This window comes from Molossus molossus, unplaced genomic scaffold (assembly GCF_014108415.1).
Source record: "Molossus molossus isolate mMolMol1 unplaced genomic scaffold, mMolMol1.p scaffold_m16_p_7, whole genome shotgun sequence".
Classification (NCBI taxonomy): Eukaryota; Metazoa; Chordata; class Mammalia; order Chiroptera; family Molossidae; genus Molossus; species Molossus molossus.
In genome coordinates this window covers 91075224-91088733 of record NW_023425401.1, presented here as the reverse complement: position 1 = coordinate 91088733, position 13510 = coordinate 91075224, and the positions used below count along the sequence as shown (strand labels likewise).

The 13510-nt window shown below is 40.7% G+C and overlaps 1 protein-coding gene across 2 annotated transcripts in view; it reads right to left on the bottom strand.

Moving 5' to 3' along the window:
• SND1 (staphylococcal nuclease and tudor domain containing 1) overlaps nucleotides 1-13510 on the bottom strand; it is a 475051-nt gene that overhangs the window by 441263 nt on the left and 20278 nt on the right. For both annotated transcript variants that reach the window (XM_036247541.1, XM_036247542.1), the window contains exon 2: nucleotides 4223-4372. In XM_036247541.1, the coding sequence (XP_036103434.1) occupies nucleotides 4223-4372 (150 nt within the window). The remainder of the gene's footprint in view (nucleotides 1-4222; nucleotides 4373-13510) is intronic.

Here is a 13510-nt window from a genome sequence, read left to right as displayed (position 1 = left end):
ACTAACATTCGCATCATGAGGATCCCAGAAGGAAAAGAGAAAAAGCAAGAAATTGAAAACCTATTTGAACAAATAATGCCAGAAAACTTCCCTAACTTGGTGAAGCAAATAGACATACAAGTCCGGGAAGTGCAGAGTCCCAAACAAAAAGAACCCAAAGAGGCCCACCCCAACACACACCATAATTATAATAAAAAAGGTTAAGACAAAAAGAGAACCTTAAAAACAGCAAGAGAAAAGCAGTTAGTTAACCTACAAGGGAGCTCCTGTAAGACTGTTAGCTGATTTCTCCAAAGAAACTTTTCAGGCCAGAAGGTAGTGGGAAGATATACTCAAAGTGATGAAAAGCAAGAGCCTATAATAAAGATTATAAAGATTACGCTACCCAGCAAAGCTATAATTTAGAATAGAAGGACAGATAAAGAGTTTCCCAGACATGAAAAGCTAAGAGAGTTCATTACCACCAAACCAGTATTACATGAAATGTTAAAGGGTCTTCTTTAAGAAAACGGAAAAGAAAAAAAAAAAGATAAAAAATATAAACAACAAAATGGCAATAAATACATACCTATCAACAACTGAATCTAAAAAACAATAAACGAACAAGCAGAACAGAAAAAGACTCTCAGATACAGAGATACAGAGAACATTTTAACAGCTGCCAGATGGGAGGACAGTTGAGGGGATATGTGAAAAAGGTGAAGGAATGAAGAAGTACAAATTGGTTGTTACAGAATAGTCATGAGAATGTAAAGTATAATATAGGGGACACAGTAAGAAATATTCTAAAAACTATGTACAGGGTCAGATGGGTGCAAGATTTATCAGGATGCTCACTTAGTAAGTTATGTAATGTCTAATCACTGGGATATACACCTGAAACTAATAAAATAATGTATGTCAACTACAATTGAAAAATAAAAATGATTTTAAAATGAAAAAAAAAAACAAAAAAAAATCCAAGCACACCATCACAGTTGAACAAAGAACAACAGGAGTTGCCCTGGCCGGTTTGACTCAGCGGTTAGAGTGTTGGCCTAAAGACGAAAGAGTCGTGGGTTCGATTGTGGTCGAGGGCATGTACCTTGGTTGCTGTGCAGTCCCCAGCCCTGGTTGGGGTCAGGTGGGAGGCAACCAACTGATGTGTCTCTCTCACATGGCTGTTTTTTCTTTCTCTCTTCCTACCACTTCATTTGAAGATAAATGGAAAAATATCCTTGGATGAGGATTAAAAAATAATAATACATTTTTATAAAATTAAAAAGAAAAAAGAACAACAGGAGTAGTAATGAAGTTTTAAGGTTGGAGAGGAGAGGTTTTAAGGAGGCAGAATCTTAAGGTCATGATAAAGGCCTGGATGTTGGGGGCTGAGGATGGCTGAACAAGAGCAAGGGAAATCAGGTTTCAGATTTGAGTTACCAGTTGGTGTCACTGCTACCTTGAGCCAGAGCAGCTTCAAGGGCAAAGGCAGGGTAGGGGGAAAAACCAGATCACAGTAGGGCAAGGAGATACTAGATTATTAGGATGGAGAAACAGTGACTGTAGCTGAGAAAAGGTGCAATCTACAGCTTCCAAATACTTCATGTCACAGAGACCTTTGAAGAGTTACTAGGAAAAACTACTGACAGCCCTGGAAGGTTTAGCTCAGCAGACCAAAGAGTTGCCTGCTCAATTCCCAGTCAAGGGCACGTACCTCATTTGCAGATTCGATCCCTGGCCCCCATCAGAGTTGTGCAAGGGGGCAACCAATTGATGTCTCTCTCACATTGGTGTGTGTGTGTGTGTGTGTGTGTGTGTGTGTGTCTACCCCCTTCCCTCCTCCCTTTCTCCAACTCTATCTAAAATATCAATGGAAAAATATCCTTGAGGACAAAATAAATAAATAAAAACTACTGATAACAAATTGCACTGAAAGCACTAGACTATATAAATATATAAAACCATGATGAAAGCTAGTATCAGATTATGTGGTATTCTTTTACCTAGGATAGTTTGGTAAGATTTTATTGTATTGTTATATAGGATACAGTTAAGATATTTTAGAACAAGTTCAAGCTGGCCTTATCTTTCTCTGCCCTAGATTCTCATTCACAAAATAGGGACTTAAAACCCTTCTTTCCTAGAGGCTACACTGCTTCTTCCTTCTGGGGAAATGAACTTGATCAGCTCTAGCTAGCCAGGCAGGGTCAACACTCTTCTCTCAGAAGCAGTCAAGCTGTTATACAACACATGACTGAAAGGAAAAGAACTATTCAAAATGTTGATCAAGAAAAGCATTCAGCCTAGCCAGTGTAGCTCAGTGGCTGAGCATCGACCCATGCACCAAGAGGTTGCCAGTTCGATTCCCAGTCAGGGCACCTGCCCAGGCTGTAGGCCAAATCCCCAGGGGGGGCATGCAGGAGGTGGCCAATTAATGTTCTCTCTCATCGATGTTTCTCTCTCTCTCTCCCTCTCCCTTCCTCTCTCTCTCAAATCAATAAAGAAGGAATGCCCTGGCTGGTTTGGCTCAGTGGTTGGAGCGTCGGCCTGCGGACTAGAGAGTCCCCGGTTTGGTTCCCGCTAGGGGCACGTACCAAAAAAAAAAGAAGTAGATAAAATCAATAAAGAAAATAAAAAATTTTTTTAAAGAAAAGCACTCAGCACCCAAAATTTCAAAAATGCTGACAAAGTACTAGGAGTATTTGTAACAGCAGAAATTAACAAACAACACTAGTGCTTACCACAACTAACAACTAAGTACTTTATAAGCACTTCACATTATTATTCTCAATACTGTGCTCACCAAGAGAGGACCAATGAAAAAGAATTGATTTTGATCTATTTGGTCATTATCCCAAGAATCTAATTTCTGTTGAAAGCAGAATTTGGGGTGATTTTCTCTAACACTGCTTCACTATCCTCTTAATTCACACAAAATACCCTTTATTACTGGTGAAAAAAACTAAGTATTTTCCCTAAATATAAGATCCCCATGAGCTGCTTTTTCTTCTTCACTTCTCTGTCAGGGAATAGCATAGGAAAGTTGAGGTAGCAACTTGCCCACATCATTAAGTTGGGACAAAGAAAAAATAATTAGAATCCAGAAATTTCATTTTGACAGCCAAAGCACAACTAATGGAGAGACAAGAGCTGATGTTTCTAAGTATAGAAACCAAGAAGACTAAACAATGACAAATTAGGACTCATAGCAGCTGCCTGGAGAGGCATGACTTGAAGGAGCCCAAGGCAGACGCAAGGAAGTCAGGTAGCTAGGCATTAGAGGTGGGGAGACAAGGGATAAGGAGAGGACTGTGGGATGAAAGCTCACAAGTTTCTCAAATCACAACACAGTGGTTCTTGAATAGTATTGAGTCACAAGTTGCACTGAGAAACTGATAAAAGCTCCCTTCCTTAAAAATGCATGTTTACACAAAATTTTGCAAACACTTTCATGTAGTTTCAACACCTTTAGGGATCCCAGATTAAGACTGTGCCTGGCCAGTATTTCTCAGTGGTTAGAGCATCAGCCCATGCACTGAAGGGTCACAGGTTAGAATCCCCGATCCAGGTCATGTACTTGGGTTGCAGGTTTGATCCCTGGCCCCAGTTGGAATATGTAGGGGAGGCGAACAATGGATATGTCTCTCTTTCTCTCTCTCTCCTTCCTTCCCTCCTCCCTTCCACTTTATCTAAAAACAAAACAAAACAACAACAACAAAAAGCACAGGCTAATATTTCTAGTATGCTACCATTTGGAAAAATGAGAGTGCTTACATAGGTGATAAATGTCTCTGGAAGGAGACACAAAACACTAGTAATGTCAATAGTCCTTGGGGAGAACAACTCAATTTTTCCCTGAATACCCCTCCAAATTTTTAATGTAAATGGAGACTTCAAACATAAATTATTAAAAGAGCTCTGCCAAAACCAATGCCAACCTCAAACATCCGAGACTTCCTAGGAAATGGTCTAACCTATTCCAAGAGATGGAGGAGTAAAAACACCAACAGGCCTGAAAAGGGAAAGGGTATGAGAAAAAGCCGAGACTGGGATTACTGCCAAGGGCAGTGAATGTATATAAACTGATGCAAGACACTGTGGATATGTCCAGGGTCATCGGTCCTGTGATATAAAAACACTCAAAATATATAGAAAAAAAAGTGTAGTTTAACCTTGCTTCAGTCAAGAAGACTGGGCTATCACCTGGATCCACAGCCTCAGGGAGGCCTCAGGAAGAACATACCTCATCAGGTGTATCTTTTGCGTCCGGTTGTGTTGCAGCCGCCCGGCGGGCAAGGTTTCCAGCTCGAATGTTGCTAAGGTTGATCTGTCTCTCAGGAGGAGGCCCACCACGAGGCTGCCCTCGGACAATGATAGCACACCCTGACAGGACCTGAGTGTGGGGAGGGGAAAAAAGAGAAAATTAGCAGTCTAGAGGTAATACCACCATAATATAGATTGCTCAATACTGTATCCCCCAACATACAGAACAGTACTTGGCACCTTGGAGGCACTCAAATATTTGCTAAGTAAGTGAATGAGATATTTTTTAAGTCTTCACCCAAGGACATGCTTATTGATTTTAGAGAGGAAGGGGGGTGAGAGAGAAAAAAAAGAGAAAAAGAAAACGTAACGTCGACGTGAGAGAAAAACATGGATCGGTTGCCTCTTGTACATGCCCTGACCAGAGATCGAACCTGAAATCTAGGTATGTGCCCTGACTGGGAATGGAACCCACAACCTTTTATGTGTACTGGACATGCTCCAACTAACTGAGCTACCTGGCCAGGTCAAATGAGATTATTTTTAATTTTATAAGAGAAACTCCCATATAAAAACGTGGGCTAGACTCTGAAATGATCTGACCCAGAAATACAAGTAGGAATTTAACAAAATGCTAGAAAAGTCATAAAATAAGACTGATTGAGGTGAAGGGATGTGTGAAATGAAGGTTAATAACCTTTGTAATCTTATCCCTGCAAGTACCACCTGTGTTCTTTCCAACTGTTAGGAAGTTAACACCTCTGACAACACATTCCACTCCAGGGAGGAAGCAATAGAAGGTCTAAGAAAAGGGGAAACTGGAGGAAGAAGCTGAGTAAGGCAGCCAGAGCCCAGTGTTCATACTTCCACTGTACACAGCAACAGTGGTCTAAACTAAGAGAGAAATACAGAAGTAATCTAGAAAACCCATGTTCTAGATGACTGAAGCAGAAAACTCTAATAAGCATCTTAAGGCTCCCAAGCACAGCAGCTCCGTTCATCTCTCTAATCAAAGATACCAGGCATAGCCCTGGCCGGTTTGGCTCAGCAGTAGGGCATCAGCCCACAGACCAATGAGTTGTGGATTAAATTCCGGCCAAGGGCACATACCTCAGTTGTGATTCATTCCTGGCCCCGGTCAGGGTCCTGCGGGAGGCAACCGGTCGATGTGTCTCTCTCACATCGCTGTTTCTCTCTCTCTCTCCTTTTTTCTCTCTCTCTCTCTCCCTCCCTCCCACTCTATCTAAAGATAAACAGAAAAATATCCTCTGGTGAGGATTTAAAAAAAAGAAAGAAAAGAAAAAAGACACCAGGCACAGAATCCCCTTGCAATCCCTTCAGAGTCGGCTCTGAAGCTCACTGGTTTTTAACTTTTAAATATTTGCAGGGGAGAAGAAAGGAGGATTTTTAAGTGGGAGAAGAGAAGAAAGGTGTAAAGAAAAAATGACAAACGTCACCCAACCTATTCAAGTTGTCTTTGCTCAGTGACGCATACACCGGTGGACTCAAGCACCGGCTTTACTAGATCTGAAAGACCCTCATTCCAAGCTTCGAAATAAGAAAAGCTGCTGAAAAGTTCATAGATAGAAGATTGGAGAGTTCTGCCAATGCAGAGCTCTGCGGCAGACAAGACCATGGAGTTCTCTGAAAGGCACGAATCTTGGCAAGGAAGCTGAATTAGGGGAAGAAAGGAAGGAGTATGAAGGGAAGCCTCTCCTATACACATCTACTTAGCTGACAATTCTCCTCCACCTCTCCAACTCAACTCACACTTTAAGTTGTGAAATATAAATACGGAAATGCATTGAAACATATGTATACATGTTAAAGAATAAGATAAACAAAGAATGGAGTAACCATCACCCAAGTTAAGAACTAGAACATTGCCAGAACCTTGGATTCCCTCCATGCCCCTCTGTACTTGTAGCCATTTCCTTCTCCCAACTACCATTATCCTGGCCGTTGTGATAACCCCTCCCTTGCTTTTCTATACAGTTTTGCCATCTAACTACACATCTCTAAGCTGTATGCTTTCATTCTGCCTATTTCTGAACTCTATATAATTGAGTCTACTGCATGTACCCACCAGTAACTTGCTTCTCCTGCTCACCGTTTTTGGTTTTTTGGTTAAACTCATTCATGGTGATGTGAAACATTAATTTGTTCACTTTTACAGCCACATAGTATTTATTCCACTGCATGACTATACCACAATTCATTTATTCATTTTATTAGTTTTCACAGAAATTCTGTCCAACAAATACACATATTCCAACTCTTTAAAACACAGTGTCCCAATCAATGCCTAAGTATCCCCAATACCTTCAGTACACAGACCTTGGTCTTAATAGCTCCTCTTTGGCTATACCATGACACACATAATAAAAGACTATCTCCTTACAGTAAGTTACAATCATGCTCACTTTTATCCTTTGTGATCAAGTGTGACTAGCAATTTAACTCCACAGCTTCCAATCAAACAGCCTTGCTACAGCCTTTCCTGAGAACCCATGCCCTGGACATAATCCCAGGGAACTGACATTCTAAAAAGACAAGCTCTCAAAGCACAGCCAGGGAAGAACAGGTATACTAGGGCAGAAGAGGATGCTTCATGTTCCTAAAATGAGAAGGACCAAAGGAAGAAAAGGAAAAGAGCTGGGATCTGATTCACTTATAGTTAATTCTTCACAAGTGGCAGGAACAAGAATACCACCTTGTAGAATATCTGCACTTGAAATCATTCACGCAAAAATTCCAAACAGGGCTGAGAGCCCAGTTACATATAGCAGAAAAATCAGAGCACCCATCTCCAATGCCTGCTACTCGGTTTTAGTTAAGTTTTCACAAAAAGTAAAGCACTCCCACAGAAGAGCCAGTGCCTCTAGGTAAGCCCAGTTGGAACAGCTATGGCCCATTTACAAGAAAACTCACCTTGGCTATTAAGGTAAACTCCGATAAGTGAGCACTGACCCAGGCTAAAATACAACTGTCCTTATTTCTCAAGTCTGATGAAGGCCACTGAAAAGCTCAAGAACAGAATGACTGATAAGAGCCCCCCTTTTCTCCTAAACATCAGAAAGGTATTACCTCTAACGTGACCACCTAGTACACTAGGTTCCTGGGGAACAATGGGTTTGTAACTATTATCCTGGCCCCATTAAGGTCTCTGGCAAACAACTTGTGCATAGGAATTTTGCAAAGCTTCCTTTCTCCCCCTTCTGAAATGCTAGTCTAAAAACTGCTATCCGAACTTCTTTACATTTTTACTCCAAATAATGCCCTTCAGACAACAGTCAATGCATGACTTAATACTTGAGAGAGATGACTTTTACTGGATGACTTTTACTGTAGAGGCTGCTCTCCACCTTTTATACTATTGTTCATAAAATCAAGCAGCAGTCACCAATTCAACTTCCTAAGCAACAAGAACAGATACTCATGTGGCAGACATTGCTATTCCTATACCCCAGGAGCAAAGAACTGACACCTGTCCATCTTTCCTCTAAAATTCTCTCCCCCTCTTTTAACCATAGCCTTGACAGAGAGGCAGGAAGAAAGTCTGTCTGTAGAGCATACAGAAGAGAGAACTGTCTATAGGGAAGAACTAGTCTCCTTCCTAGTATTTATAGGAACCAAAGTAGCAGAAAGGAGGTCTACTTTGTTTTGAACTCTCTCCATTTCATCTTCCAAATACTGTTAAACTCCTTCCATCTGCCTCACTTGTCAGTCTTCACTCAAGTTCTTCCTCAATAAAAATATTTTAATGACCTTCTCTTACCTAAGGATCCCCACCAAATAATGCCAAGGAGAAATAGCTTCTAGGGGAAAAATACTTAAAATATCTTGAAAAAGAACAAGGGTCTATGTATCAAACAATTTTTGCCTCATATTTTATTCTGGCATCAAGATAAGTCATTTTTCCTCTGTGAAAGACCTAACATCTAAGTTGATTATTTTTATAGTTTTATTCACTGAATGAATAATTTATCATTTATTAATTCAATGGAAACTTACTGAGTTCCTACTATGCACCAAGCAAATGGCACACTTCAGTGAAATAAAACAGACAAAAATGTCTGTTCTTGGAGAGCTAACATTCTAGTGGGGGAAGGCAAATAGTAAACATAAGTAAAATACATAGTTTGCTTATCGAAATTTTAATTTCAGAAAAATATTAAGATTGAGAGGAAACTGTCACGGGTAATTGTTCTGCCAAAGCTGTACTGATTCATGTTGCAAACTTTCATGGATGCGGTAATTATCCTTAATTGCTAATTTATAGGGCATAGAAAGCAAGTCATATGGTAACTGCTTTATCCAATTACATTAATAAAGTGACATTCTAGAAAAACGATCTTAGCCCTACCTGATACATTAAAAGGTTTGTGAAAATAGCTGTCACAATGAGTCAGTTTGATTGAGGTTATGGATTAGACATTTCTCAGTTCTGCCAATAAAGGTTGCAGAGGGACACAGCGTGATTCAGAGGACCTGGCTTCAGGGCACAAGTCCGGTGGTGACAAAGGCTGAAATAAGCCAGCTGAGAAGGAAAATGGGGACTCAAACTGTTCAAACTCACTTATAGGTTTACCAGATTTACCTCCAGTGCAACACTTCATGGGTAGCCACTAAAATGTTGCTCAGCAACAGGAACAGCACATTAGATCTTCACTAGATCCTGATAAACTATTTGGTGCATTTAACTCTTAACTCTCTAGACCACAGGCACCAGAAGACAGAATAATTCTTAAATACTTAGCCACACTACTTAGGGCAAAGAAAGCAATGTTACAGAAATCCTTAAGCTTATCAATAAAGCCAGTATTTTTATCACAGCCCAAGAGCAAAAAACATCTTGGCTTGAAAATGAATCTTATTAGCTGAGAGCATCTTATTAGCTCTGCAAGGACTGGCTTAACAGGTCAACAGTTCTATCAATCTGTTAAGATATAACACAAATACCATAGCAACATTTGTCAATATTGAAAACCCAATACAAAGAATGAGGACAGCCATCTAATGAACACTAAAATGTTTTAAAAAGAAGGCCCAAAATAAACCCACACATTTATAGTCAGTTGAATTTCAACAAGGGTGCCAAGATAAGTTAATGGGGAAAGAATAATCCTTTCAACAAAAATTGAAAACTAGGTGTCTACGTGCAGAAGAATGGGGTTATTAACTTTTGTAGATGGTGTGAGGTAAAGGCTAACTCAGAAAGGATCAGATGTAAGAGACCTAAATGTAAAAGTTAAATGATAAAACTCTTATTAGAAAACAGAAGTGTTGCCCTGGCCGGCTTGCTCAGTGGTTAGAGTGTCGGCCTGCGGTCCAGAGAGACCTGGGGTTCGGTTCCTGCTAAGGGCACGTACCTCAGTTGTAGTTTGTCCCCGGCCCTGGTTGGGTCGTGAGGGTGGCAACCACTCGATGTGTCCCTTTCCCATCGATGTTTCTCTCTCTCTCCCTCCCACTCTATCTGAACAAAAAATGGAAAAATATCCTCAGGTGAGGATTAAAAAAACAACAACAAAAAAAACAGAAGTATAGCCCTGGCTGGTTTGGCTTGACAGTTAGAGCCTTGGCCTGTGGTCCAGAGAGACCAGGGTTCGGTTCCGCTAAGGGCACGTACCTCGGTTGCAGGTTGTCCCTGGCCCTGGTTGGGTCATGTGGGTGGCAACCACTCGATGTGTCCCTTTCACATCGATGTTTCTCTCTCTCCCTCCTATTCTATCTGAACAAAATATGGAAAAATGTCCTCAAGTGAGGATAAAGAAATAAAGAAAGAAAGAAAACAGAAGTGTAGCTCAGCCAGTATGGCTCAGTGGTTGGGTGTTGACCCATGCACCAAGAGGTCGCCAGTTCGATTCCTGGTCAGGGCACACGCCTAGGTTGTGGGCCTGATCCCCAGTGGGGGGCATGCATGAGGCAGCCAATCGATGTTCTCTTTCATCGATGTTTTTATGTCTCTCTCCCTCTCCCTCTCTAACGTCAATAAAGAAAAAAATTTTTTTAAAGAAAACAGAAGTGTAAATCTTAGTGGCCTTGGATTAGGCAATGATTTCTTAGATATACCACCTGAAAAAGCACAGCAACTGAAGATAAAGTAAATAAAAAGATAAACTGACTCTGTCAAAATGAAAAACATTGTGCTTCAATGGACATGTTTAAGAAAATGAAAAGAAAAACATGTACTGGATAAAAGGCTAGTCTCTAAAGTAAAGAACTATTATAACTTAACAGTAAACATAACCCAATTAAAAATGAATAAAGGATTTGAAAAGACATTTAACCAAAGAAGATATAGAAATGGCCAATAAGCACATGAAAAAATGCTCAATATCATTAGTCAGAAGAGAAATGCAAATCAAAACCTCTATGACATCACTTCACAGCACTACAATAACTATAGTCAGTAAGACAGACAATAACAAGTATGGGCAAGGATACAGAGAAATCCGAAGCCACATACACTGTTGATAATGCAGTCATAATGGAAAACAGTCTGGCAGCCCCTCAAAAGTTAAACAAAGAGTTACCATATCACCCAGCACATACCATTCCTGGGCACATACCTGAGATAAATAAAACAGTATGCCCACACAAAAACTTGTATAAAAATGTTTATTGCAACATTGCTCATATAGCCAAAATGAGTGGAAATAACCCAAATGTCCATCAAGTGATGAATAGATAAATAAAATGTGGTTTACCCCTAAAATGGTATTATTCGGAAATTAAAAAGAAATGAAGTACTGATTCATGCTACAACGTGGACATATCTTAAAAACATTATGCTAAGTGAAAGAAACCAGACAGAAAAAGCCACATACTGAATGACTCCACCACTTATGTGAAATGTCCAGACTAGGCAAATCCGTAGAGACAGAAAGTAGATTAGTGTGGTTCCCAAAGGCTGAAGGGAGAGAATAATAGGAAGTAACTGTTAATGGGTAGAGGCTTTCTTCTTCTTTTGCATTATCAATGAAGATGTTCTGGAATTAGACAGTGGTGCTAATTGTGTGAATACAGTAAAAACCGCTGATCTGTATACTTTAAGAGGATGGATTTTATAGTGCGTGTATTTACTTCAACTAAAAAATTTTAAGGTCCAATATGGAAATATAAAAGCATGGGGACATAAAAATGTATATCAATCCTACAGAGGATTTCCATTATCTTGCAGAAAGATTAGATGCTTAGCTGAACAACACTAACAAAAAAATTTTTTAAATCCTCACTCGAGGATATTTTCCCATTTATCTTCAGAGAGAGAGATCGACATGAGAGGGACATCAACTGGCTGCCTCCCGCACAACCCTGACCAAGGTTGGGAATGAACTGCAACCGAGGTATATGGCCCTGGCCAGAATCGAACCCATGACTCCTTGGTCTGCGGACCAACGCTCTAACCACTGACCAAACCAGCCAGGGCACAAAAAATATTTTTAAAAGGCAGCTGACTCAGAACCCAAAGTCAAGCATGGTGATTCGCCACAGAATGGAGGACTACTGTAAACGTTCAAGTCCTCTGGAAATGACAAGATAGCAGTCACAGGAAAGAAGCAGAACTTCAGTGAAATCTACAAAGCTCTTAAAAGGTGAAAATGACTGAAAACAATACAAGTTTTCTGAGAACAATATAGCAAGTACAATGAAGTCCTTTCCCTAAGGAGAACCAGGAAAGTCACTGGACTGAAAGGTCCACAGTGCCATCTGGGAGCCTGCAACTGCCACAACCCAATGGCTGCATGTGTAGGGATCATCAAAGTGACAAAGAAGCAAGCCAGGAGGGACCTTTCTCTGAACAAGGCACTTTTCTCCACCTAAAAATACCATAAGAGGCAGGGAAAGAGCTGTTGTGGTCAAGGTAAGAAAGGTTTTATTGCATACACTTAAATGAAGCAGAACAATTCGAAAGAAACAGAATTAAAAGCAAGAGTAACTAAAAAAAAACTAAATTAGAGAAGATTTCAGAAAGTACATCAGGAAAAAGCTTCCTATCAGCCAAAGCTGTTGCCTCCACAGGAAGAATCATCTCTTGAAAATTAAAAAGTCATTTAGACAAAGAGCAAGCAATCTCAAAAGAACATAAGCTGTGTGGTCTGGGAGGTCTTTCCCAGAACACTCGCCAACACGGCCAGCTTCTTTCTTTTTCTGGCAAGAGCAAGAAGCAAACTCAAATTAGAGAGCCCAGCACTCAAACACAATGACTTGGAAGTCCATGGCCTCCTGCCGTGCCATTTCACTTGCTCTGGGTGAACTAGCACATTCAGCAGAGACAAGCTTCAGTGGCTGCTCCCAGGCCAGCTGGACCACAAACTGGGCCTCAGTTTGGAAATAGGGGAGTTTACATCTCAGGGGGACTATAAAAATCATCTACAGAGAGAGAGCAGCTACAGAGAGCATCTAATCTGAGCCCTTTGATTTTACAGATGAAAAAGCAAGGAACACAGTTAAAGTGATTTTTGGCTTTAAAGTATTGACGGCAGAGCAAGGACTAGACCTGAAATCCCCTAAAACTGATGTCCCACTATGCCACATGCAGAAACAAGCATTTTTAGGGAGCTGATGTCTGTTAAAGCAGTATCTGAGGTTGCCTACTGAGTAAATCTTTTCCCCATTTATATGTGCCAACAGAGCAGGTGTCATAGACTAAATCACTAAGCACGTAAAGCTTCCATGAGCTGGCTGCTCCAAATCAAACCAACATTTATTAAACACTACCATATGCAAGGCATAATAATTCACTGTTTAAGGTTGTTGCCAAAACTAAAAATGCCCCTTGGTATTCAAGACTGTAATACAACAGAATTTCCTTATTCTGTTAAGGAAATCCAAGAAAAAAAGTATTCCTGATGACAAGCAGATTTTCCCCCCTCACTTTAGGGGCAAATGGAGGTAAAGCGGAGGTTTCCAAGGCAGGGTAGAAAGCCTGAGTAGATGTGCAGGGGTTACTCAGTAGGCTCTGTATGCACAGCCCCTCTCCCCCTTAACTCTGACTCCCGCCCCCCAACTCCAATACTCAGAGGAAGGAGAGAAGTGCAGCCACAATTCCTGATGCAGGGAGGGGGAGAGAGCAGCTATTCCTACCTACAATGGCTCTAGCTTCTGTCCTCTCTTATGTCTCCTCCTCACTGCACTGCCTGCCATCATTGTGTCCCTGAGCAAAATGTACGCTGCACACAATAGCAAATCATAATCCAATGATAAAAAGGGGGTAGGAGTCCTGTGTACCAGATACAGCTAAATGAAAGTAGACCAGAGATCT